Source organism: Artibeus jamaicensis, unplaced genomic scaffold (genome assembly GCF_021234435.1).
Source record: "Artibeus jamaicensis isolate MK-2021 breed Jamaican fruit bat unplaced genomic scaffold, CSHL_Jam_final scaffold_537, whole genome shotgun sequence".
In the NCBI taxonomy this organism is placed as follows: Eukaryota; Metazoa; Chordata; class Mammalia; order Chiroptera; family Phyllostomidae; genus Artibeus; species Artibeus jamaicensis.
In genome coordinates, this window is record NW_026522047.1 from 748,146 (window position 1) to 773,219 (window position 25,074).

Here is a 25,074-nt window from a genome sequence, read left to right on the forward strand (position 1 = left end):
TGAAGGGGGTCCGACAGCTTTATTCACAGACCCCGGCGGTGGGGCAGTGAGGACAGAGACATGTGGGGTGCTCGGGGGTGCGCCCTCCGCCCCCGGGTCTGGGGGCCGGAGGGCCAGCATGGGGGTGGCACCAGTGCTGGTCTCTGCCTTGGGGTCCCCACTGGCTGCTCTACTTCCAGCGCCCGCCGACCTTGCCCTTGGCCGTGGCCCCGGCCTTCTTGCTGCTGCAAATGGGAAGCAAGTTGGTCTTGAGCGTCAGGGTGTCCCGGACCCTGGTGGAGCCCTCTCCACGCCCCCGGCAGACCCTCGGCAGACCCCCCAGCCTTCACGGCCCTGCCAGCCCAGGCTGTTCTCAGGGCGAGGGGCCGGCCTGGGCCCCCAGGCCCCCAGCGCACCCTCCTGGATCCATGAGCATCAGCGACTCACCTGTACCGGCCTGGCCGGGCCTGGGCGGCCGTGTGCTGAGGCAGTTAGTGTGGTTAGGAGAGGGGCTGGCACAGCGCGCGGGGCACACACTTCCCCCCTCTCTGCTTGCCGAGTGGCCCCACTTAGGGCCGACCCCAAGCCTGCCTGGGTCCCGGCGACTTTGCCCTGGGACAAATGCGCCCCTGGGTCACCGGCTCCTGGCCCAGTGGCCTTCAAATCCTTCGTTCTGGTCAACAGCCCTGGTCCCTGGGACTCAGGGCCCAGGAGGCCTCTGTTTCTCTCTCGAGTTTTGGTCCCTTGGCCACCGGTTGGAGCTGGACCTGAAGTCAGGAGGTCACCAGCACGGAGGTGGCAGTCCTAAGGACCTGCCCCTTTTGTCTGAGGCCCATGGCCCACCAGCAGTCCGGGCACTGGACTGGGGAGGTGAGCGTGAGGCCCAGGGCCCGTGATCCCAGAGGCCGCCTTTCCGCACAGCTGGCTGGGGACGGCCCGTGGCTGGCTTCAGCAGCCCGTCTGCCGGCTGCTCCCCTGTCCTCTGTCCTGTGGGGGCCGGCCCGGGGGCTCTCACACGTGTCCACCCGTGCACACATGCGTGCACATGCTTGCATGCACTCTCACACCCTGCGGAATGGCCGCTCCAGCTCCTGCCCCTGCCCCACACAGCAGAGCCCCGGAGGAGGGCCCAGCCCAGGGAACAGCAAGGAGGCATAGAAGAGTCTTAAACTCTGCAACTCTAAGCCACCATGGGGCCACTGCACGCCCTGGAGTGTGACCACACAGGGACCGGGCTTAGAGAAAAGCCCCGGAGAGGGGGCAGGGTCCCCGGGGTGGGCACTGGCTTTCCTGGGAGCTGATCTTACAGACAGAAGTTCACCGTCCTGAGAAATCAGGCTCATAGAGGGGCTGGTGACAGACAAGGCCCAGGCCCCTCCTTCCCTGTCCCAGGTCACCTCTGAGGCGACGCACTGCTTGGCTCCCAGGCCCCCTGCCGCCCGCCCCCCACATGCCGTCCTCCGGGCTCTGGGGTGGCACCAAGAGGGGCAGGAGGTCCAGGGCCACGGGCCCCACGTGCTGGCTCGAGCAGCCGGCCAGTTAGTCCTGTTATTGCTCCGCCAGGGGCCGCCTGCCACCGGGACAGGCTGAAATGGCCGAGCCCCGGGTGCGGCAGGGGCCGCCTGCCCGAGAGCGAGGGGCCGGCGGGCTACTCACTGCTTCTGGGCCTGGTCGATGCGGCTCCTGAGGTTGGTGATCTGCGGGCGACACGGGTGACCGGGCGACTTACCGAGGCGCGTCTGGGCCAGGCCACGCACTTCCTTACCGCGTCCTCACTCCTCCGGCCGGAGGACACTGGCCCTTGGCTCTCAGGCCACCCCTCTGACTTACTGTCGCTGGCACGGGGACCTGGGCTGTGGCCCACAGCAGCTCCAGAGCTGGCCACTTACCTTCCAGCCAAGGATGCGGACAGAGGGCGCGGGCAGAGGGGGGCTCGCAAAGGGAGCCTCTGACTCCAGGGGCTCAGGGCCACCCCGCTGCTCCCTGACCCCGCTGCTCCCTCCTGCCTACCGCCTGGAGGGGTCCAGGGGAGGGCAAGGCCCTTCCCCCCCTGCCAACAAGGAAGGCAGGTGAGCCTCAGGCGGGAGCCTCCGGGCTGCAGGCAGGGGGCCGGAGGCGAGGGCCAAGGCCCGTCACCTCCCTGCTCGCTGCCGCCACGTCCGCTACGACTCAGGGCTTTGCCATGCGAGAGGCGCACCGTGCACCACACACCACGAGCCCGGTCCGGGGAGGACCCGGCTACTCACAACTTGGCCAGCATCTCCACTCTGGCCCGGGCGGTCATGATCTGGAAAGACCGGGACAGTTTCAGGGCGGGGGCCTGGGCCCTGCCATGCCCTGGGCTTGCCTGGCCGGGACCCCGGAGGCTCTTTCAGCCCAGGACCCTCGTGGGCCGTGCCCGGGTGCGTCAGGAGGCAGAGGGCTGCTCTGGCTTCGAGAGTGTGAAGCCTCTTCCCACAGGCCGGCCGAGTCCCGGACCACACTGTCCCTGTGCCCAGACCTGCTGGCCGGGGGGAAGCGTGGGTGCGGAGGGCGGCCTGGGAGGGCTCTCACGGCCTTTCTTCTGTGAGAGGGGAGAAACTGAGGCACAGAGGACAGGTGACTTGCCCCAGGGCGTGGCTCCTGAGAAGAAGCCAGGGTTCGCTGGCTGTCGTCCCCGGGTCCCCAACACCCTCTTGTCAGTGGTGGGGATGGCCGTGCAGGCTGCCCCCGCTGGGGGCCCTGGGCTGCCGCTCTGGCTGGTGAGCCCCCCTCAGGCGACTCAGGCAGCCCCCCTCCAAAGGGGCGCCGTCCCAGCTTCCAGTCCCAGCGGCGGGGTAGAGCGCACAGCACTCTGCTGGCTCCAGGCCGGGGAGGGGCTCCGGCCCCGGCCCCAGGGGCTCTGAGGAAGCGGATGTCTCGGGGAGTCAGTGTGTCCAGGGCTCCGGTTTGCAGAGGAGGCTTTGAGGGTAAGTACCGCAGAGCCTGGGGAGCCTGGTGCCACCCTGGGGTGGGCTGGTGACACGGGACTCTGTACAAGCCCTGGGTGATTCAGAAACTGGGCCCCAGTCCTCTGCCCACCACTCCCCTCGAGCTGGGGCTGCTGGCTCAGCGCCCCCGAGGCCGGCCTGGAGGGGTAGGGGTCGGCGCAGGGGGCCAGGCCTGTGCGGGCTCTGGACGCGGCTGGCCGGTGAGACCGGCCCGAGCCGAGGTGCTGGTACTCACGTCATATTTCTGGCGCTTCAGCTTCTCCGAAAACTCATACTTGTCGGTCTCCAGTTGATACAGGGTTTCCCAAAGCTCCTTGGCCTTTTCCCTGGGAGGTGGCAATGGTCCGACTTGGCTGGAGAAGCCCTGGCCACCCCGAGCGCTGGCCTCTGGCGGCCTCCCAGAGACCCTGCCTCACCTCAGCTTGTCCTCGCTGAGGTGGTCGATGTTGAGGGGCTTGCGCCGCTCGGCCAAGATCTTCTTCTTCATCTCCCGGGCTGTCTGCTTCTTGCCTCTCTTCTGATCGGCCTGGGGGGACCCAGTCCAGGGGCCTGGCCTCAGCGGGGGGCACTTGGTGGCCCAGCCCAAAGGTGGGGGACCGGGGAGGCAGGCGGAGGCTGGGCTGTCCGGGGCTCCGAGCCAGCGCCCGCGCTCACCTTGGCCAGGTAGCTGCTGTAGTTGGCGCCCATGGAGGACAGAGCCTTCTTCTTCTTGAGGTCGTCCTCCGCTCTCCTCTTGGCATCCTCCTCCTCCCTCCGGGCTTTCTCCTCCTGTGGAGACCCCACCCCGCGCCCCGTGGGTCCTGGTCAGCATCTGTCCCCTGGGGGCAGGAAGGGCCCGGGCAGGTCCGGGGCCCAGGCGCGGAGGAGCCCGCTCACCGCCAGCCGGTTCTGCCGCTCCCTCTCCTTCTCCGCGCGGATCCGCTGCTGTTCCGCTCTCTCCGCGCGGCGCTTCTCCTGCGGCCGGGGGAGCCGGTCAGTCTGTCCGGCCTGGCCAGCCCCGGCCCCTCCTAAAATGACACCCCCGCCCCCCAGCTGCCCCACGCACAATCCTCTCCTTCAGCGCGATCAGCTCCTCCTCCTCCTTCTTCCGCGCTTCGAAGTGGCTGTCGATGAGGGCCTGCAGCTCCATGAGGTCCTTGTTCTGGCGCTTCTTCTGGATGTCCTGTGGGCGACAGGCCCGTCGGTCCCTGCCCTCCTCCCCTCCGTCCTGCGGGGTCCCCCTGGGCCCCAGCAATGGGAACCCCGGCTCCCCGGCCACCATGAGACTGGACAGCGACCAGGGACCCCTGAGCCACAGGGTCAGAGCAGTGCCCCCCGCCCGCAGGTGGTCGTCAGGACCCTGAGATGGACTGGCTCCGACTAGGTCCTGTCATTGTCCTCAGAGATGTCCTGCATGAGCCAGGCAGAGAGGAAACCAGTGAGCAAGAGAATGTGTTGGGCAGACCTACGTGTAGGGGACACACGGGTGGTGGGGTGGTGGATGGCGGGCAGTGGGTGGGTGGGTGGATAGGTGGGTGGGTGCATGAGTGGGTGGAGGGATACATGGATGATGGGTGGTGGGTGGCTGGGTGGGTGCATGGCTTGGCGATTTGGGGATGAAGGGATGGCGGGTTAAAGGGTGGAGAGGGGAGCAGAGAAGAGAGGTGGCCTGATGGGAGAAGGGTCCTCTGGCCCAGGACCGCATTGAAGCCCAATGGCCTGGGGTCAGGGCGCCCCAGCTCTGGGCGCTTGAGAGATGACCGTCGCAGGCCCCGCACCCGGGGTCGGGAATGGAGACACGTGGGTCCGGGTTCCATAAACTTACATCAAAGTCTACTTTTTCCCCTTCCGGGATCTTAGGAGCAGTGAGTCTGAAGGACAGAGAGAGGTTCATGAGTGGAGGCAGGTGGGGACCCTTCCAGGAGAGCTGTCCTGGCCCCAGGCTGGCCGTCCCAGCCTCCAGCCCTGGCACCTGGCTGAGGGCACATTGCCTGACCTCTATTCTAATCGGATACACAGCCCGCTGTCCCCAGGGGGGCTTGACCCCCTAGAGAAGGTTCCACCGCTTCGTGTCCCTCTGTTTTGCCCACCTCTGGACACCTCCAGGGCACCCCTGGGTGTCCGGGAAGGGCACCCTCAGTGTCTTTCTCAAACAAATAAACAAAACACCCCGGGCCTCAGACAGGAGGCATGGCCTCCGTGGCCAGGAGAGGCCCCCTTGACCCTTGGCATTTCTGGGGCCCCGTGTCAATCTTCCCTTCTGGGGACCCAGAGGGAGGGGGCTGGGCGTCAGGCGGTCTGCTGGAGGAAGAAACGAACCCTCTGCTCTGGCGGCTGTGAGGCCCGCGGCGCCCCTCCCCCCCTCCAATGCATTCCAGATGGGGCAAAGAGCTAAAACGACAACAGCGATTTTTTAAAACAAGCCGCAGAAGAAAGTGGAACTGAATATCGATCAAACTGCTGGCCGGGGAAAGGATTTTCTGAGCTCAGAAGGGCCCGCCGGGGGAGTGCTGTCCAGATGAGCGTATGCAAATGACAAACGTATGTCCGAGGAAGGAGGCGGCGATGGAGAAGGGGGGGAGAAACCCAACCCGGGCTAGAAAAATATTTTCAGCAAACACAGAGAAGACTTATATCCTTATGCACACGGATGATTAAGAAAACAGAGAGCTGGCTGCCTTAGATAAATGGGCAGAGGCCATAAGCCACCGCTTCTCAAAGAAGAAAGAGGGCCCGTTCCCCAGCCAGGGGGGGAGGCCTGCTTGCAGCAACGGCAGGAATGTGAGGCAAACAGCCCGAGAGGCCCCTTCCCATCCATCAGCGCGGCTCCCCGGGCGCAGCGGTGTGGGGCGCAGACCCGCTCACGACCACGTAGGAGACCGTGCTGCCAAGCCTCGCGCAGAAAGCCATTTGGCAGCCTCCAAAGCCTTAAGAACGTTCATACTCTTTGACCCATTAATTCCAGTTCTGGGACTGCAGCCCAGGGAAATAACCCGAAAGACAGAAAATGCTTTCCACCCGGCGTTATTTATGATAGTAAAATATTGGGGGAAGCCAGTTGTCCTCCGCCGGAGCGACGGTTAGGAAAATTATGGTTTGTCCAATTGATGGAATATTATGTGGCCATTCAAAATATTTAAGAAGACTATGTAAAAACATGGAAAAATACTTATGAATGGTGCTACATTTTTAAAAAGCAGAACTCAAGGTTGTATAGACAGTCCTGGGCTTGAAAAACAGCCCCGGGTTTAAATCTTTTTTTCCGAACCTGATGCATGGGACGGGGAGGAAGAAATAAGCCTTTTCATTTCTCTCCCCTCCTTCCCGCAGTCTGGCGGGCTGGGTGGGAGTTACAGATGATTTTTTTTTTCTTCAGGGGACTTTTATGTATTTTCCAAATTTTCTTTAATGAGGTGTTTTATTTTCATAATGAAAACACAAACATTTTTTTCAAAAGGAGAAAATACCTTGTGGCCCGGCAGCTTTACTTGAAATTGCTGACAAATAAAGTGTTGGGGACAGGAATGTGCTGGGGGGTCCCCCACCCCCGCCGGAGCCCCAGGCCCGCCGGGGGTGGGGGGGTGGGGGGAGCACACGCAGGCTCAGGGGTGTGGGGCATCGGGGCCCAGGCGCCGACTGTGAGCTGGGGGCTTCTGAGCTTATCTCTTCTGGGGGAGTCGGACACTTGGGTCAAAACAACACCCTTGAAACCTCCCAGCTGTGACCCGCCCGCCCGCCCAGGCTGCCGGCTCCAACCCGAGGGGCTCGGGGGCCCCAGGGCTCGGTTCTGGTCTAGCTGTTGCTCTGGAGTGGGATTCGGGGGCTAGAACATCCTGCCAGCCACCCCACTTTTGGGGTTCTTTCCTGTCTTGGGCCCTGGGAGACCCCACAACACAGGGTGGGCACGAGGGGCTGCAGAGAGGACCCGTGGGGCCTCTCTCTCTTTCTCTCTGCCCCTTCGCCCCCAGCTCCAGGCCACCCTTACTGCTTCGGCCCCTAGCCTACCCCTGCAGGAAGTCCCCCTCGCCTACACTGGGTGACCTGAGGCCGAGCCACACCTAACTGGACCTCCAGAGTGTGTCCGGTGGCAGCGGCTGCCCCCAATGACCCCGTTCTCAGAAAGTGCTTTCAGCAGACATCCAGGATGGTGACCTCCACACCGAAGAGCAGAGCAGTGGCCACCTTCCCTCCGCCTCTGGGTGCCAGCTCCTCCCCCAGGGCACAGTCCTCCTCTGGGGTGTGGGTTTCCTCGGTAGCCTTGGTCCCCACCCAGCGGCACCCTCGGCATTGCCCCCACCCACACCAGGGCCCCTGGTACCCCAGAGCCCAGCCACACCCAGGCCCCCACTCACTTGGGTCGGGGCTTCTCCTCTGGTCACCACAGTGCCGGCCAGCAGGGGGGAGAGGACAGAGAGGCCATGTGAGTCGGGGCCCACCCTGCCCCCGGGCCCCCAGGGTCCGCCCCGCTCGCAGGCTGACTGGGCTCCGGCCTACAGGGCCCCCTACTCTGCAGCTGAGCCCACCGCCCAGCCCACTGACCCGCCAGGGCAAGAGGGTTCTGTCCCCACTCGGGGCCCGCGGGGAACCAGGAGGAGAGCTCAGGGCTGGGGTGGGGGGCAGGACAGGAGGAGGAAGGAGGGGCAGATGAGACTGATTCGGGGCAGGAGGAAGAGGGAGAAGGGACCGGGGAGGGGGGTGAGCACCCGATGACCGGGCTCCGGGTCTGCCGGCCCGTCCCCACGACCAGCCCCTAGGTCTGCAGAAGCTCAGAGGGGACAGCGCCTGTGAAGCCCCACAGTGGACCCTGTGAGGATGGCCATGCCAAGCAGTCCCGGCCGTCCCTGGTCTGGAGGGGGCGGAGGGGTGGGGCGACAGAGAGCGGGCGGCAGCGCAGGACGCACGGCCCTCACCTTCCTGGTCCTCTCTCTCCTCCTCCTCCGCGTCTCCTGGGCACGAGCACATGAGCAAGAGAAAAGCCAGCCAGACAGGCTGCGGGCAGCGTTGGCGCGAGCGGAACACGGGCGGGACGCGCGGGGGTGGGGGTGGGGGACCCGGGTGGACAGGCGCCTGGACCCTCTGCCCCCTGGGCAGGTAGCCCTGGGCCTCACCTTTGCCTTCAGCTGGGGGCCAGAGTGGCGTCTGGGGAAGGGGCGCAGGAGGCGGGTGTGGCCACGTGGGGTGGGGGTCTGGGGAGGGGGGCACGGAGGGAGGAGGGCCCTCCGAGGCCTGGGGGGCCGGTGGGGACCACCTTGGGAAGCTGACTCCCTCCCCAGTGGCCAGGCCTGGTGCTGGAGGCAGACAGTCCTGGGGGCCTGACTCCTGGGTTTCTGGATTCGAAACCCAGCGGGTCTCAGGCAACCAGGTTAAGAAAGCCTGTCAGTGCCTGGGGCTGTGGAAGTGTCATTAGTCCCAGGCCAGGGGCCGGTGGGCCTAGGCCCGCTGCTGCCTGCCAGTCAGGGCTGTGGCACCTGGCGCCTGGCCCTCCTGGCGGGGGGGCCCTTCACTGGCACCGACAGGGCAGAGGTGTCCAGTTGAGAAACCCTCTCTGACCACCTGGCTCCTTTCTCTGCCCTCGGCTATGGCCAGCAGGCCCCCTGGGGGTGGGGTAGAAGGTTGACCGGCCTCCACTGCCCCGGCCTGTGTGTGCACCCAGCTCGGGGACCACTCGGGTTGCTCGGAACCTGGCCCACCACCTGCTCAGGTGGCCCTGGCGTCGCCTGCGGTCAGCACCCTGAGCCAGGGCTGAGAGCAGGGATCTCAGGGTGCAGTGGGTGCCTGGGAGCTGGTCAAGGGGCTGGCAGGGGGCTCGTGATGGACAGTGATGGGCTGCAGGGCACCTGGCAGGGCCCGGGGACCCGGGTGGGCACCGGGGCAGCCGGCAGCTGGAGGGAGCGCAGCCATGCGGCAAAGCACCCGGGCAGCGGGCGGCAGCGGCCTGGCTCTGTCTGTCTGTCTGCCTCGGGGCTGGTCGGGTGGCCTGGCAACCTGGCAGCTCCTACAGGCCTGTCCCCTGGACGCCTCTGCCACCACTGATGTCTCCTTGTCTCTAAACCAGTGGCCTCTCTGAGCCCAGGGAAGGGAGGACAGTTTCGGGGTCGTGTGTGGGGCTCAGGCCCCGCCGAGAAGCCACGTGTGCGCAGGGAACTGAGAGCAAGGCGCGCCTGGGCCCCTGACCGGGATCCGCGGCTCCCCCCCCACAGTGGGGGCACGGCCCTCACTCCCGGCCTGTCTGGCTGCCACCCCAGCAATGGGTGGGCCTCCTGCTTCCTCGCACGCAAGGCCCGTGGTTGGTCTGGTGCTCCCTTCCCCGCCTTGGGCCTCAGCCCAACTTCATGCTTCGCCTCACGCCCCCCCACTTCCCCTCTCCGGTCTGCTTTCCCGGGCGGGACGCAGGCCCCCGGCGCGGCCTCCCCTCTGCCCCTCTCCACTCCACCCTAAGTGGGCCCCGCACCGGCCTCCCGAGGCCCGCACCCCTCTCCGGCCTTCCTATGGGCTTGGCCACCCCAACTGCCTTCCAGGGGGGCTCTCGCCCTGTCAGCCAGTTCTGCCCGGGGCCAGCACTCCAGGTCCGACCTGTCCCCACTCTGTCCCAGCCCAGGGGACCGGGGCCAGAGCCACACAGGCAGGCAGGGGTGTGGGGGTGCCGAGCACCGGGGGAGCGGGGCTCCAGCCTGGGGACGGGCAACGTACCTTCCTGGACTTCCTCTGCAGCAGCAGCACATGTGGGGAGAGAGGGAGAGAAGGGGCTGTGATGCGGGGGCAGGGACGGGCTGCGGGCAGTGCCGGGCAGAGGCGGGGGCGGCGCCGCACCGTGCGTGGGTCACACGCCCTGGTTCCTTCCCGGCCGGGCTCCTGCTCCGCCCGCACACGGTCGTGAGTGCACACGCACCACGCAGGACAGAAGTCACGGCACATACCTGGTTCATGAGCTTGGTGGGCTAAGGAGGGTACGGAGTGTGAGGCAAGAGCGCGGGTCAGAGGCCAAAGGAGGAAGGGTCCGAGGTTAATGGGCACAGCCGGTCACCACGAGGGAGGGTCGGGGGCCAGGCGGAGGGCAGCGTGCGGGAGGTGAGTGGGACACCGTCAGCGTCAGCCCCAGGGGCTGCTGCGCCCCGGTGCCGTCCCTGCCTCGCACTCGGGGAAGCCGAGGCCGCAGGCTCAGTGAGGGGCCCTGGCTCTGGGCATGGGGACATCGAGGTCCCCACCTATCCTGCGGCTCCGGAAGGACGTCCTTGCCAGGTCCCGGCTGCGGGCGGCACTGGGACCGCCCCCCCCCCAGGCCTCCGTCGCCCAGTTCTGGGCCGGGGCCCTGACCTAGCCGAGGGGTCAGAGGTCACGGGTGTTCTCAGTGACCGCCCCCCCTGGGGCAGAGGACTTTTCAGGGATCCAGAAGCCAGGCCTTATCTCACATCTGGCCCAGCAGCCCCTCAGGGACCCACCCAGAGCCCTCAGGGTACCCCCAGTCTGGTCAAGCACTGGCCGTGGTTAGTGGGTTATGTTGGAACCACATGTGGGGGCCCCTTGGCTGGCTGGCGCCTCACTGAGTCCGGTTCCCCACCCCCACCCCCACGTGGGCTCCAGCCAGGCCCCGGGCCCCACATGGGGCCCAGAAGTCCTGGGTACTCATACCTTCCTCATGGACTTCTGCAGGCAGGGGGCGCCGGGTGCGGGGGTGGGCAAGAGGAGAGAGGACAGGGTCAGGCTAGGAGCACACTGCACAGCCTTGGGGCGTCAGCGGGGCAGGTGGGGCCGCGCCCCTGGGCCTGCTCACTTACCTTCCTCCTGGGCCTCCTCTGAGCCGGGGCGGCAGGGGCGTGAGGGAGAGAGAAACAAGGGTGGTCATTAGCGGGCGAGCAGGGGAAGCTGGGAAAGGAGGCCAGCACGATCGAGGAGTGTGGCTGCTGGACTCCGGGGCTCAGGGACTGGGGTCTCAACCCTGCCTCTGCCGAGCCACCTCCCCTGGGCCCTGCCTGGGGCCTGCCACCGGCGCTGACCCTGAGGGCTGGCTGACCCCCACTTTGCAGGTGTGAGACGTGGGCACAGGGGGCCAATCCACGCCCCGCGGGAGGACCTGGGCCCCGGGAGAGAGTGGGCAAGGGCCGGGCAGCGTCCGGGTCTGCCTGAAGGTGCTGGACGTCCTGTGAGTGTCTGGGAGGAACCCAGTGCCGGGGACCCAGCCCGCCAGCCACAGAGCCGCTCTGCCTTCCCCGGGGCAGACGCGGGGCTGCCCAGGACCACGTTCCCGCTCAAAGTCTTCCCGCCTTTGTAGCAGAAAAAGGAATGTTTTGCTCACGTTGTTAGGGGAGCCGAGTGTTTTCAAAATATTTTCAAAGCACAGCACCCAGAAGGCCTCACAGCGAGCCTGCTGGGTGAGGGTGCGTGAAGGGGGTTCCGGAGGGCCCCCCGCCCAAGCCTGAGAACCGCCTCTCGGCACGGTTCCCAGGTGCGCCTGCCCGGGCAGGGCCAGGAGGTTCCCACGGACGCCGGCGGGTGTGAGGGCGGAGCCGGCCGGGATGATACAGGGCTGGGGGCAGGGGGCGCAGAGAGACGGGCGGGGCCTGCCCCACCAGGCCCCCCATGCTAATGAGGGTGAAAGTGTTAATGACCAGATCCGGGCTGAGTGCACATGGCAGGGCCTCGATGAGGGTGAGGGATTAATGAATGATTAATGAGCGTTTGTCTGCGAATCGGTGAAGGAGGTGGGAAGTTGGCCATGACGGCCAATGGGAATTAATGGTGAGGAAGGTGGACGGTTAATTGTCGAGCTCCGGGAGGCCCCAAGGGGCCTGAGGCCCGGAGGATGGAACCGGGCAAGAAGGGTCAAGTTCAGGGGGAGGCTGGGTGGGGGGCTCCGGGGCTGCACACTCACCTTCCTCCTCGTACTGCTCTGCTTGGGAAAGAAGAGAGGGTGGGAGTGTGTTAGTGCGGCCGCCCCTGGGCTGGCCTGCAAGGGAGCGGGCCCAGAGGAGGCCGCTGAAGGGGCCCCAACACTGGCTTTCTGGGGGTGTCTGAGACCCCAGGAGCCCCTGTCCTGTGGGGGAGGGTGCCAGACAGTGGTCGGGGTGCCCAGAGGTCTCTGGGGCCAGGCCACCCCCACGGACCCGCAGTGCAGGCTGGAGACTCGCAGGGCAGGGTTCTGATGTGACCTTCGAGAACGAGCAGGCCTTGGGCACAGCAGCAGGCAAGGGCGGCCGGTTTTCAGAGGGGGCGCTGCACTGGTACCCACCAAACGGGGCAAAGCTGGGGCTTCCAGCCAGGGCTCCCCGAGGAGAGCCACGCTGTCCTCTGTGGGACGAGAGCCCCCCGGAGGGGCCGAGAGGAGAGAAGGAGTAGCTTCGACACTTACCCTCTGCCTGGTCCCTGTGGGGGGAGAGAGAGAGGAGGGGAAGGGGCCTTCACTCAGCTCCAGGGCGTTCTCATACACCCAGCCCAGGCCCGGAGGTCCCAGGCGGGCGCCCCCCGGATGGCTACTCACACTTCCTCGTCTGACATGGTGGTGGGCTTTCCCTGCAGGGAGGGGGAGACCAAGAACAGAGTCAGGGGTGGCTCAGTCTAGGGGGGTCCAGATGGGCAGGGGGTGGGCGAGTGAGGGGGCATCGGCAGGCGGGGTGGGGGGCCGTGTCTCCGGCCTTGGGCGGGCTCGTTCCCACACTCGGAGCCGCTCCCGGAGGCCCCTGCTTTCCTCCCAGGCCCCAGACTCAGATCTGCCCCCCTCCCCTTCCTGCCCTGGCTCCAGCCCGGAGTTTGGAATCCCAGAGCTGGACAGGATGTGGGGAGGTTGCGGCGCCGCCCCCTCCCCCACCTCGGCGGACATGCTCTCCCAAGTGCTCCCCGAGGAGGGTGTGCGGGCCAGGGAGGCCGTCCAGGCTGCCCTGGACGTGGTACAAGGCCTGCTCTGGCCGGCTCCCATTTGCTCTTGGTGGTCTCCACCCCGAGGCCGAGGTGAGGGCTGCCTGGCCTCCCCCGTCCCCACGAGAGGCCACGTTCCCGTTGTGAGAGCCAAGCTCCCTCCTCTGACCCACATGTTCCTGCAAAGATTCACGTTCTCTTTCAAGAGCCCTGGGGTCCCCTGCGGGTCCCCACAGCCCTCTGCAGACCCCTCTGCCCAAGTCGCGGGAGCCCACCAGCTGTTCCCCCTGCCTGTGCCTCAGTCCACCAGGCAGCAGCGTGAGCTCGGAGCTCACAGGAACAGAGGGGGGTTGCTTCCCTACATGTCCCCCACACATGTGGTCTGCAGAGCCGAGCGGGACGCCCCCGCCCGCTTTCCCAGGCCCTGTGCATGCTCTTGAACTTGTCAACGTCTCCGGGAAGCTCTGTGCCTAGGCCGCACGTGTCCAGGTGCGGCCGGCATCGGGCCAGGGTGCTGGAGGACGGTTTTCCGGTGAGCTGGCCACCGCACACACCCGGGGCAGCAGGGCCTGGGAACCCCCGGAGTGGCTGCAGGATCACGGGGCCGGGGGCCTCGAACGACTGGGTTCGTGACAGCCCGGTTGGAGACAATAGTTACAGCACACCTCCCCCCAGACCCAGGGAGTGCCGAGCAAGAAACACAGGCGTTCATCACTGAAAAATGCGCCAGCGTTGCACTGCCGAGCTGGGAGCGGCCCTGCAAACCTCGGTCAGGAATGCGGACTTTCCCAGAGCAGCCTGGCTCCACGCACCATTAACCGGGGCGGCTCCGAGGGCCCCTCCAGGCGCCAAGCCCTCCCCGCCCCCGAGTCTCCTCCTGGACTCTGCCGACCCCCAAGTTACAGCCCCCAGCCTTGTCTACAGTGGGGGGGGGGAGTCTCATGGCTCCCCTGGCCTCCCCGCCCCAGGCTGTACACCCCACCCTTGAGGCCCCTCTGTGGAGGGCCGGTGAGAGTCTGCCCCCCCCCGCTGTGCCCACCGCTCCCCCGGCAGTGCCCAACACCTGTTGGCCTCCTTGAGAGGGGGCGGACACAGCCTGAGCCCAGGGTGGGCTATTTTTAAGGAGCCAGCAGCAGCTGAGGTGTCCAGAAATAGGTGCCCCGATCGGCCAAGACTCCTCTGTCCAGAAACCCAAGACGGTGGGAGGGGGGCTGCCAGGCAGCTGCCCACTCAGGTCTTGGCCAGGCCAGCACCCCTCCCTGCCCCACCCCCCAGTCTCCCGGGCCAGCCAGAGCTCCTTGATCCTTCTGGGCTGACGTCGGAGGGGCACAGAGAGGGGTCCCGAAACCCCGGGCAGGGTGCCCCTCAGGGTCCCTTGCAACCGGAGGCAGCAAAGACTCACTCTCCAAGTGGGGAGACTGAGGCCCCTCCAGGCCCTGCTCCTCCACCAAGTGCAGTGCACGCCACCCCCCACCCCACCCCCCCGCCGGGCTGCTCTGTGCCCCTGGCCTCCTGCCCGTGGGGAAGGGGTAGGGCCTGACACTGTGACAGCCAGGAGGGAAACCAGCTGTCCGCGCAGTGTCCTGCCCTTGGGGGGGACCAGGGGGAGCATAGCCTGCGAGGTCGCCTCCCTCGGGACACACATCCTCCCTCCCAGGTGACGAGATGCAGCGGGGGACGGGTGGGGGGGGGGGCAGGAGGCCCTGCCCGTCCCTGGCCGTGGGCCCTGGAGCGTGTCCCCTCCTCCGGCCACCCCATCTGGCGGGGGCTCCTTGCCCATCTCCTCCCAGGACGGCTGAGGGCACTCAAGAGGGAGTGGGCAGAGAGGGCGCCGGGTCTGGGCGACGTCAGGTGGGCAGCTGGGCCCCGACCCAACGGGCCACTGGGAAGGGCCAGGGGTGAGCAGGGCCCCTCAGGGTGGAGATGCTGCTCCAGGCTCCGTAGGGGCGGGACTCTTCGTCCTGGGCAGTGGGACAGAGGCCTGGCGCCCTTTTTCCTCTGCCCCTGTCCCCCACCCCAGCTTCCCAGGCCCTGTTCACCCCTGTCCTTGACGCTGGGCCCTACCCACCTGGCCCCAGCACTGTCCCAGGGCGAATAGAACGAACCCCCACCTTGGTCTTCGTCTGTTCAAATGGCGGCACGAGAGGCCACAGCCACTGGGTCGCCCTGGGGAGGGGCCTGGGTCTGAGCGTGGGGCCTCAGGTCCAGGGTGCTCCGGGCAGCAGAGCCCGGCTCCCTCAGCTCCCGCCTTGAGGCAGCCCTCGCACCCCTGAGCATTCCTGAAGGCCCCACTTCCCTCCGTGGGCCTCCGCTGTCCCCGTGCTCTGGTTTGGGACGGCCTCTCCCGAGTCATTTGCATGTCCAGAGAACGTCCGCCCGCAGTGCCAGCCCCCGCCCCTGGGAAGGCCCCCTGGGTTCTCCCAGCCGCCGTGCTCAGAACCGAGACGCTTGGGGCACGGCACCCAGGACCCGTGGCATCCCGGGGCCCGAAGGGGCCTTCACGGCCGGCGCCCGGCTGGCCCCACGCAGCCCCAGGCCCGTTGCTGGAGGCCATACCCACCTGCGGCCGAGTCTGGAGAGAGGGCTGGAGCTCCCTGCGGACAGGACCGTCTCAGGCACTGCCCCTCGGGCACACGCCCTCGTGTTATAGTGACATACGATCTCTCCCAGCAGCCCACTGGCCAGGGGCGGGCTGGCCGGGCTGTGTCCTTGCGGGCCCCTTACCAAGTATAGGAATACCCGAGGAGGAGGCCCAAGGAGCTGAGGCTGGGGGACACGTCTGCAGAGGAGACCGCATCCCCCCTCCCCCTGGGTGGTGTCAGCTTCTATTTTTACTGCCCCCCCCCCCAACAGCGGCACATTCTTGGTGGCTGAGGAGGTTGAAGGGAGGTGTTGGGTGGCCCAGGGACACCACACACGATCCCCTTGGGCCAGCCTGCTGTGGGGTCCCCAGAGCTAGGGTCCCAGGCCCCCTGCCCAGCCGGCCCTCCGTCTGAGGGACGAGTAGGGGTGCTTTGCCCAGGGAAGGGGGCTGCACGGCCAGGTTGAGTCACGCTTTACCCCTGGTCCACCTGCCTGACCCATCCGAGGAAGGGCCAGGGCCTGGGGCGTCCGGTGGCCTGGGGGACCCCAGACTCTTGGCCACACCCTATCACAGCGAAGCCACACCGAGGCCAGCCCTGGTCCCTCAGGCAAACACACTGGGGCAGGCAGGCTACTGGGGCCAGAGAAAGATTCCAGCTGCTACGGGCTGGCATCTGCCCCCCGGCCGGTGCCTCGCGCAGCCAGGGGCCGCCCCGCTGCGGTCAGCCCAGGGCTCCCAGTTGGGGGCCCCAGCCCTGCAGGCCTCTCTCCCCACTCAGTGGGCTTGGCCACATGCCCGTGGACCCCCTTTCCTTTCAGACATCTTGCTTGGGCCTCTCGTGGCCCCCACGCTGTCTGCATGGCCCTATTCCTCAGATCAGGGGAGCCGAGGCCCAGAGCGGGGTGAAAACGACCGGGCCGCTCCTGCCAGACGCCCTGGGCCCAGAGGAGGCCGGCCAAGCGCAGACGGTGGGGTCTGTGGAGTGACCTCAACCAGGGCAGCAGTTGGTGGGCTGATACCCAGGAAGGGGGCGGGTCCCGAGAAGCTCAGAGGAGGTCCCTGCTCTCTGGGTCTCAAGGTCAGGGACGTCAGGGTGACCAGCTGCCAGCTCCCATGCCCCAGCTCCTCCCTGCTCTGTGCCCCCTCTGGGTCCTCAGAGCTTTCTGGAAGGTTTTCGTTGCACCTCATCCAATCCCTACAAGCTGGAGATAAGGCCACGAGAACCCTAGAAGGGCAGGGACCGGCCCATGGTCACAGAGCAGGGGAGGCGGACGGAGCCCCTCCCCGCCTACCTGTTCTGAACGCCCCGGAGGCCAGAGCTGATGGGGACGTCCGCACACTCCTGGTCAGAACCTGGAGCTCCTTGGCCTGCCGCCGTCCCCACCACCTCGGACGGGCAGGGACTTGGTGGGCCACACACAGCCCTGACCCTTGGCCACGTTCAACCCACTTTCTGCCAATGGGCTCCTTGTAGAGCCACTGAGTGGCTCCTGGGGCTGCCCTGCTTGTCACCCCATGGTGCCTTCTCAGGCCGGTTCCCCTTGCTCTGCTGACAGAGACCTGGGAACCGCCCGACACTCAGGTGCAGGGACACACACAGGTGGGGACAGCATTGGGAGGTGGCCGGCCATCTCTACAGCCTGGTCTGGTGCTCGCCTGGGGAGCCCGGTGGACCCAGCCCGACTCAGACTGTGCAGACTGGGCTCCCGGAGCCACCACTGCCCCCCCCCGCCCCCCCGGGCCCAGGGTGCTCTGGGGGGTGCCCTGCAGTGGCCCCACTCCGCCAGCAGAGGAGGGCGGCTGCCTGCTCAGCGCCTTGGCCTCTGGCAGGTGCTTCCCCTTGAGTGGCGGAGCCAGAGCGCCAGCGCTGAGGTCAGAGGGTCGGGCAGGTTTTATTTTGGGTGTCAGCGGCCTCCCCTTAGGCGACGGGCCTGCGGCACAGCAGGGCAGCACCAGCGGGTATTGCCGGACGGGCAGGCGGCCGGCCACCGGGGGCCTACGGCAGGTAATGGGCACCGTCCCCCATCTGGCCAGGCTGGGGTGGCCCGAGACGGGGCAGGGCCCTCGGCCAGGCCCTGGCGGGGCGCTGAAGGAGGGCATGGGGCAGGCCAGGCCGGGCTGGGCTGGGGGACCAGCCTGCACCCCAGGACAACTTTGAGGACCGATGGCAGACAGGGTCTCATCCAGGGATGTGCTTGCAACGTTGACAGGGCCTGGTGGAGCCAGGGAGAGGCACCCCCATCAGAGTGCCTTGGTTCCAGCTGTCCTTGGGAGTGACTCCCAGGATAGCAGGGAGGGCAGGGGCCCCTTGATCACGGCATGGCCCTCAGTGCACTTCACTGGGGGCAGCAGGGCCCAGGGGAGCTTGACCTTCTGCTGGGAGCGCTGGGCTGGCCTGGGCGTCCGCCGGTGCCAGCCTGCCCTGCAGCCGGCCTGGCCCTGGGGGCTCCGGCTCTGCCAGGTCCTGGAAGAAGCTGCGTATGCTGCTCACTCTCGGCATCCCACACACCCTGGGTGGTCGGGAGGTCAGGCTTCCTCCGAGACCCGCGGGGGGTGCTCTGGGGCCCGGAGCGGGGAGCAAGGGTTCTGCATGAGGCCTCTGAGGGCAGATGGCGGGGAACAGCAGGCCCTCTGAGCCTCTTGGTCTCAGTGGGGACAGGCACCAAACGCAGGGCCTGCGTCACTGCAGCTGTGGGGGGTTCAGGGCTGAGTGGCTGCTGCCCCCGGCCTCTCACCCACCCCCAGCCTCTGAGCTTGCCCCTCTGGTCCCGGCTCACTGCCTCTTCCTGTTGTCCTGCTGTCCACAGCTGCTGTCCCGTCCTGCTCTGGGAAGGGAGAAGGCACTGTGTCCCCGACACCGCCGCAGAGGTGGGCCAGCGTGAGAAAGGTGGCTGTGACCTTTTGACCTCCAACCCTTCTGGGCTGTGCGGTTTTCACTGTGTGTGTTGGGAGGTCGGCACATCCACCAGGACCTCAGAGAACAGTGGGCCGGCTCCTGACGTGCGGGGCGGCAGGGTGGGGCCCAGAGTCAGACCCGTGTGCAGGCCCGGAGAGCGGGGGGTGCACTGGGGGGGTCTCACCCCCAGTTCACACCTGTGTCCGCTCGCCCACCCACCCATTTGTTTTTGTAGGCCCGCGCTCAGGTTCGTTCTCTCCCTCCCCCGCCCTCTCTTTCAACACCCACCGTCCGCCTTCCCCTGCCCACCCCCTGCACGTCCTGTGCAGACATTTATCTGTCTGCCTCCCCACCAACCCCATTTCCTCTTCACAAACCATTTCCTGCCCACCTGCCTCTCATTCCTCTATACATCCTTCCACCCGCCCATCCATCTGTCCGTCCATCCGTACATCCGTCCATCCGTCCATCCGTCCCCCCATCCACCCACCTAACCGTTCATTATCTACGTCCGTTCTCACGTTCGCTGGTTCCCTCCCTCCCGCTTTTTCTTCATCCGCCCTCCATCCGTTTACGTGCCCATCTTTCCACCCACCACCGTCCGTCCATCATTCACCCATCTGTCCACCCACTGACCCTTCACCGAGCAAGGCCGGTCTCGTCCTCGGGGTGCACAGGCCAGAGCGCACCCTGTTTTGGGCGCCGTGCAGCTCCCCCCGGGCCGGGCGGGGAGCAGGCCTCGCAGGCCCTCTGGAAGCCCGGGCGGAACCCCGCCCACCGTGTGCGCCGGGCCCGGCCAGCACGGGCCTCAGAGCCCAGAGTCGAACCCCAGAAGCCGTGGACAGGATGGGGTTGGAGGCCGGAGGCCTGGGGCCCGTGCCATGCCAGGGAGTGGCCTTTGCTGCCCAGCCAGCCTGCTCCCTTGTCACTCCCCCATTGAGTGAGCACCGAAGGGCCAGCGCGTGGGGACAGAAAGAGCTTTATTGTGCATGACAGAGGGCCGCAAGCAGGGGGCCAGGCGGGCACCGGCCTCGGTGGGGACGGTCCCCGCGGCTAAGCACCCGGGAGAGCCCCTTCCCTCCCCGGCTGTGAGGGCAGAGTCGGCAGGTGAGGGAGCACGGGGGACAGAGGTGGCAGCAGCGGCAGCTCGTGGAGGGGCGCGGGCAGCCAGGCGGGCCGCGGGCAGCAGCGTCTTCGGCGGGGCAGGGGGTGGGCATCGGGTGGACGCCCCCTAGGAGCGCGGAGGGGGCGCACGGCGGGAGACGGCCGCCTGCGGCACTAGGCCTCAGGACGCTGAAACACAGGGTGGGGGCGGCGTGAGGCTCTCTCTCTGGTGGCTGGTGGCTGGGGGGTCCTGCCCTGCACACCCCTCACTCACGGCACCACCCAGAGAGGCCTCCAGGCTCCAGGGGCCGAGGCTCAGCCGCTGCCCCCACCCGGGGAGCCTGCTACCTGAGGCTGGACCTGGCACCCCGAGTGCTGCTCAGGGGGGTCAAGCCGATGGAATGAATGCCACCCCTCCCCTGTCCGCCTGCAGGCGGCCTGTCAGCCCCTGTCAGCCCCCCCCAGCCCCTCTGAGACAGACCCGGGGTCCCTGTGGTTTCTGGGGTCCCTCAGAGGCAGACGGCAGCCCCCTCGGAGCTCTCCCCGGGCCCATCCACTCCTGCCCACCCACCCGGCCAGCGGCTGGGCCTCCCTCCTCCCCAACCCTGGCGGCCGTGGGTCGGGCCAGACACCGTTTGTCAACGTCCCGGCAGGCACGTGGCACCCAGAAACCGGGGCGGGCGGCTTGGCCCCGACCACCCCAGCCGGGAGGTCTGCGGGAAGACCCTTTTAGCGTAGCTCAGCGAAAATTGCTCCCACCTCCAGGCCAATCGACCTCTGACGATGCAGCCCCAGCCCCGAGCCCCTGGCCACCGCCCTCGCTGCCGGCTCGCAGCAGCCGCGCCTGTGGTCGGCCGGCGACGGCCCGGCGCCCCTCACGCGTCTGCGGGCGGGCAGGCTTCCTGCCCAGCACGTGCCCCCCACTTGGAGCTGGCTCGTGGGTGTCCCGGCCCCGGCTGCGTTCCAGCCCTCGTCCGTCACCCACCAGCGGCCTCTGTGGGCTGGTTTCTCACCCGAGGATGGTGGGGCTGCTGATGTGGACAGACGTGGCCGGAGCCGCAGAGACTGGGAAGGGGAAGCAGCGGCTCCCCGGGCCTGGGGTCCTCACGGACAACGGGGTTCCGTGTGCCCCTCTCTCTGGGGACAAGGCGGTGTTGGGGGTGAGCAGGGCCGGCTGACAGCTGCTGCCCCCCCCCCCACAGAGCGCAGCAATGCTCGTCAAGGCGACTCCCACACCCCCCAACTCGGATGGCCTATGCCCCCAGGGGCCGCCAGGACCCCCGCCACCCCTGCTCCCGAAGCCTGGGAGGGACAACCTGCGTCTGCAGAGGCTGCTGCGGAAGGCGGCCCAGAGGAAGACCGCCGGGGCCGGGCCCTCGGCCCCGCTGGGGACTTTCCGCGCCTCCCTGTCCCCGGTGAGTGAGGCCAGCCACGACCAGGAGCCCCCAGCCCGGGGCCCAGCCGAGGCCCCTCGTGTGGTGGCCACCCTCTCCCACACCCCTGTCATCCGCCACGTGGCGTCACCGCTACAGAAGTCCACACTCTCCTTCAGCTTCACCCAGCACAGGAGCCTGGCCACGCACTCTGTGACCCTGGGGCTCCAGCACTCGGAGACCCCGGCCCCAGAGCCCACCTGGGCCCCCAGTGGCTTCGCCCAGGTCTCAGCCTCCGCGGCTGGGGCCACTCACTCCAGCCAGGCACAGGTCCCTCTGGGGCCGTCCCCACAGGCTGGGACCCCTGAGCTCCCCCAGAGGGGCCCAGATGGGGGGCCTGGAGCGCAGCCCTCCATCCCAGTGGCCCATATCCGCCCCCTTCTTACTGGGACCCAGGATGGCAGGCCCTGGCCTGAGGCGCCCCCGGTGCCCAGGCTACCCCCTGGCTCCCACCAGCCTTCGGGACACAGAGAGGCCAGGCCCCGGGTGGTCGTACCCATTGCCCCCACCTGTCGCTCTCCGGGACCCTCGCCTCACAGGCCGGCCCCTGCAGGCCCCGAAGCCGAGCGCCTGGAGGAGCCCCCCATGGCTGGCCCTGCTTCGGGGGCTGAGCAGGTCTCTAGCCTTCCAGGGGCCTTGCCCCCCGCCTCACCGTCAGAGCCCAGCGCCTGCCCCGGCCCCAAAGCTGCATCCAAGCCCCGGCTCAGTGGCTGGATGCGCCTGAAGAAGCAGCTGATGGACGAGGCGAGTGAGCTGCCACTTCCGGGGCCGGAGCAGAGCCCCGAGCGGACGGAGCAGGGGGTGCTGGCCCCTGCCACGCCGGCACCCCAGCAGCCTCCCGAACCGGCCCCCCGACCCCCCGCCTCCAGGGCCTCTGGGCTGTGGGACGCCGTGCTGCACCGCATGGCGGTGGCCGAGTCTCGGAGGAGCCCGGTGGGGCCCAGGGATGGGGCGTGCGCCTGGCCTGGCCTTGGCCGCCTGCCCTACCTGTGCCGGCCTCGATTTAACGCCCGGAAGCTGCAGGAGGCGGCCACCCGGCCCCCTCCCACGACCCCCTCAGTGGTCCTGGAGCGGAGGCCCCAGCCCAGGAACTTCAACCGCACGGCGGCTGGATGGAGGCTCCAATGAATGGCAGTGGGGGCAGCCCCAGGCTTGGGACCAGGGGTCGGGCAGGAGCCGCAGCCACGGAAGAGCAGAGCAGGGCCCAGTGGACCTGGGAGGGGCCCGTGGAGGCCAAAGGAGCCTGGCAGTGGTCAGGCCGTTGGGAGCAACAGGTCGGCGCCCAGGAGCGCGAGGACCAGGGGAGTTGGGGTGAGGCTGGAGCAGGTGGACCAGGGAAGAGGCTGCTTCTGTGTTTGGGGGGCAGGGTATGGGGGCGCACGGTAGGAAGGGAAGTGCCCAGGCCCACTGTGAGGCCCGGCACTGGCAGGGCTGACCTCCCACTGGCGCCCGCCGGGTGCCCAGGGAGGCCTGGGGGCTGGAGTGAGGGAGGGCCCGGCTCAGCCCCCGGACGCCGTGGGCGGCAGACGCTGCGGCAATGGGAGAGGGACGTGGAGGTCACTGGGGAGACCCCGGGCCACAGCCCTGGACAGGACTCAGGAGGGGAAGCAGAGTGGAAGGGGGCTGGCCGCCCCGCCCGCCCCGGGACACAGCGGGTTGTTGCGCACGGATCCTGGGACCCAGGCCCTGAATAAAAGTGCCACGCCACAGCGGTGGGTCCCTTTCTGACTCTGTGCCAGCCGATGGGGAGGGCAGCTGGGACCACAGAGGCCCCCAACACAGCAGGAGGGCCAGACCCTCAGCCCGCCAGGGTGGGGCCGGAGATGCCCGCTGGGAATGCTGTGGCCTCCTCCCGGGAGGGAGGTTGGAACTGCCCCCTCAGAGAAGAGTGGAGCGGACGGAGGCCCAGGGAGGAAGGGGTCCGGATGGAAGGTGGGGCGGGTCGGGGAAAGCCTACAGGGGCGGAGCTCCCAGCGGGGTCTGGGTTTTGGCCGAATCTGAGGCAGGCCCTCGGGCCCTCACAGACTCCTTCGTAGCCACTGACACATGTTAGTGAGCAGGACCCATCTACGCCACCGTGTTCCTGGAAGATGCGCCATGCGACCCCCGCTGGCGGCCGTCCTGGACTCACCGAGGGGGGAGGCCTAGGGTTCCGCACCCTCGTCCATCAGCACCTTCTCGTACTTCCCATGTCCCGTGGCCACAAATTTGTACCTCTTCCCGGATGGGGTGCTCTGCTGGGGAAGGAGGCCGAGAGGCAGGATGAACACAGCAGAAGGGGTCTGGCACCGCCTCCAGGAAGCCCGCTTAGGTTCACTGAGAACTGTCCCTCGGCTTCTGCCTGCTGGGCCCACACCCCCCGCGTCAACCCCATTGAGACTCTACCTTAGCTGCCGTGGGCATCTTGGAGTCTCCCTTCTGTTCCCAGAGGTTCTTCTTGCTCATGTCCCCGGCTACAATGTCCTGGGGGCAGAAGGAAGGACAGATGCAGACCGCAGCCTGGGGGTTCCAAGCGCCAGGCCCTCTCTCCCGCCTCACCTGGCAGGGGGCCGGGCCTGCCTGCCTTCTGGTATGAGGACGAGGGAGAGGCAGAGATGGGCAGGGGGCACCTTCGGCCTGCCCTCCGCCCAGCAGCCTTCTCCACACGGCCATCCCTGCTCAGGGCCGGCCTGGTGAACCTCGGCTCCCGAGGACACCCTGGGGCTCTGTGTGCCCACACTCATGCGTGCAAGGCCTCATACGTGCCTCCCAGAGGAGCCCAGCCTCGCCCGGGAGGGTCCTACCTTGCAGGAGGGGCTCTTGGGCGCAGACTGAGCCTGCACCTCTCCCATCTCCCACCGGCTCTTGGTGCTCGCCACGGTCATGCTGGGCAACTCGATGGAGGGCTGACGGGCTAACTTGGGGGTCCGGCCAGCAGTCTGCAGAGGAGACAGAGCCCGTGGCCGGTTCAGTGGACCCATCAGAGGCCCATGTGAGAGCCACCAGCACACAGAGACAGCTGCCGTGTCCCCGTCCCCTCGCACTGGGCTCCCCACGCAGGGGGGTTGGAGTGTTCCAGGTGGAGGCCAGCGCCTCCTTTCACTGCACTGGTGAGGCACCCGGTTCTGGGGAACCTGGGTGGTGGGGGCAGGAGGCAGGCACAGGCGACCCTCCTGCTGCTCCTGGCACAGAGCTGGAGGGCGCGGGCGAACGAGAGGGTGCTGGGTCTGGGAATGTGGCGTGGATGGTGGGGTGTTGGCTGGATGGATGGACCTTGGTTGTATGGACAGAGGTTGGTTGGATGGAGGGCTGTGGGGTGGAGGGAGGGGTGTGGGGTGGAGGGAAGGGTGTGGGGTGGAGGGAGGGAAGGATGGACAGAGGTTGGTTGGATGGAAGGGTGTGGGGTGGAGGGATGGATGGATGGAGGTTGGTTGGATGGACAGAGGTTGGTTGGATGGAAGGGTGTGGGGTGGAGGGATGGAAGGATGGACCTTGGTTGTATGGACAGAGGTTGGTTGGATGGAGGGCTGTGGGGTGGAGGGAGGGGTGTGGGGTGGAGGGATGGATGGATGGATGTTGGTTGGATGGACAGAGGTTGGTTGGATGGAGGGCTGTGGGGTGGAGGGAGGGCTGTGGGCTGCATGGGGAACAGCTGTGTGCACAGAGGAGAGAACTGTGGGGGGTGCTGGATGTACCTCGACGGCCTGGGTGTACTGTTCCAGGCGCTCTTCGATCTTGGAGATGGGCAGGACTGGCTGGGACCTCTTCACACTGTTACTGGAGGGTCGGAGAGGGTCACGCCCCGTGCCCCTCACTTTCTGCACCCACCCCAAGGCCTAGGAAAGCTCCCTCAGGCCCCCAGTGTCCACCCCTTCCCTGCTCTTGGCGAACCCTGGGTCCTGGCCCAAAGGGCCATCGGACATACCTCTTCTGCACACAGCGGTTCAGGGACTCAGTTCTGTCGGTGAGCTGTGCAGGGCGGGCAGGGGCATGAGCCTTCCCGGCCAAGGGAGGCCCAGGCCCCGTCCCTGCCCTGGAGCTGCTCCGTCTGATGCGGGGTGTGGGGCGGGGTGGGAGAGGGCAGGGGCTGGGGGGCGGCCGAGGAAGAGCAGGAACCTCCCGGACCCAGGGCTGGCCTGCTCGGGCTGGGAGAGGGGACAGGCAGCAGGCTCGAAGCTTGACCTACTTTGGTGCTGGGGCTCAGGGGAGGGGAGCCGGGCTCTGTGGTCTGCTCTAGGACCAAGGGACTCGGTGTCCTGGGCTGCTGATATTCCTGGGGCTGAGAACAAAAAAAAGCTGAGC

At 67.3% G+C, this 25,074-nt stretch overlaps 3 protein-coding genes across 20 annotated transcripts in view; 1 reads left to right on the forward strand and 2 right to left on the reverse strand.

Moving 5' to 3' along the window:
• On the reverse strand, nt 1–23,014 carry TNNT3 (troponin T3, fast skeletal type). Of its 16 annotated transcripts, XM_053658237.1 has the most exons (18): nt 15,337–15,484; nt 12,403–12,434; nt 12,274–12,287; nt 11,797–11,814; nt 10,703–10,720; nt 10,557–10,571; nt 9,845–9,865; nt 9,618–9,632; nt 7,838–7,873; nt 7,280–7,298; nt 4,753–4,798; nt 3,994–4,110; nt 3,825–3,902; nt 3,603–3,716; nt 3,365–3,474; nt 3,184–3,274; nt 1,636–1,676; nt 1–224 (listed from the first exon to the last, which is right to left on the reverse strand). In XM_053658237.1, exons 2-18 carry the CDS (start codon nt 12,417–12,419, stop codon nt 170–172), a joined length of 825 nt encoding a protein of 274 aa, XP_053514212.1. In that variant the 5' UTR covers nt 12,420–12,434; nt 15,337–15,484; the 3' UTR covers nt 1–169. The 16 variants fall into 16 exon arrangements, 14 of the variants coding, with proteins under 14 accessions (XP_053514212.1, XP_053514203.1, XP_053514202.1 ...); XM_053658228.1 differs by lacking the exon at nt 15,337–15,484 and adding an exon at nt 22,925–23,014 and having other exon boundaries at nt 11,797–12,287; XM_053658227.1 differs by having other exon boundaries at nt 11,797–12,287; nt 15,337–15,503.
• PRR33 (proline rich 33) lies at nt 17,167–22,456 on the forward strand. 3 transcript variants are annotated; one of them, XM_053658225.1, is made up of 3 exons: nt 17,167–17,365; nt 18,168–18,247; nt 20,563–22,456. In XM_053658225.1, the coding sequence occupies exon 3, from the start codon at nt 20,572–20,574 to the stop codon at nt 21,919–21,921; it is 1,350 nt and encodes a 449-aa protein (XP_053514200.1). In that variant the 5' UTR covers nt 17,167–17,365; nt 18,168–18,247; nt 20,563–20,571; the 3' UTR covers nt 21,922–22,456. The 3 variants fall into 3 exon arrangements, with proteins under 3 accessions (XP_053514200.1, XP_037012257.2, XP_053514201.1); XM_053658226.1 differs by having other exon boundaries at nt 17,168–17,365; nt 18,168–18,228; XM_037156362.2 differs by lacking the exon at nt 18,168–18,247.
• Nucleotides 19,220–25,074, reverse strand: part of LSP1 (lymphocyte specific protein 1) — an 18,555-nt gene continuing 12,700 nt past the window's right edge. The window contains exons 5-11 of the mRNA XM_053658224.1: nt 24,959–25,051; nt 24,698–24,741; nt 24,468–24,549; nt 23,577–23,711; nt 23,179–23,256; nt 22,925–23,027; nt 19,220–19,549 (exon numbers count right to left, since the gene is read on the reverse strand). Coding sequence (XP_053514199.1) covers nt 22,938–23,027; nt 23,179–23,256; nt 23,577–23,711; nt 24,468–24,549; nt 24,698–24,741; nt 24,959–25,051 — 522 coding nt within the window. The 3' untranslated portion in view covers nt 19,220–19,549; nt 22,925–22,937. The remainder of the gene's footprint in view (nt 19,550–22,924; nt 23,028–23,178; nt 23,257–23,576; nt 23,712–24,467; nt 24,550–24,697; nt 24,742–24,958; nt 25,052–25,074) is intronic.

Coding starts and splice junctions, on each gene's coding strand:
- TNNT3 (XM_053658228.1), bottom strand. Junction 1,677..3,183: donor TGAAGCGCCAGAAATATGAC/GTGAGTACCAGC, acceptor TGTCGCCCGCAG/ATCACCAACCTCAGGAGCCG. Junction 225..1,635: donor ATCGACCAGGCCCAGAAGCA/GTGAGTAGCCCG, acceptor TCCCATTTGCAG/CAGCAAGAAGGCCGGGGCCA.
- PRR33 (XM_053658225.1), top strand. CDS start 20,572: ATGCTCGTCAAGGCGACTCCCACACCCCCCAACTCGGATGGCCTATGC.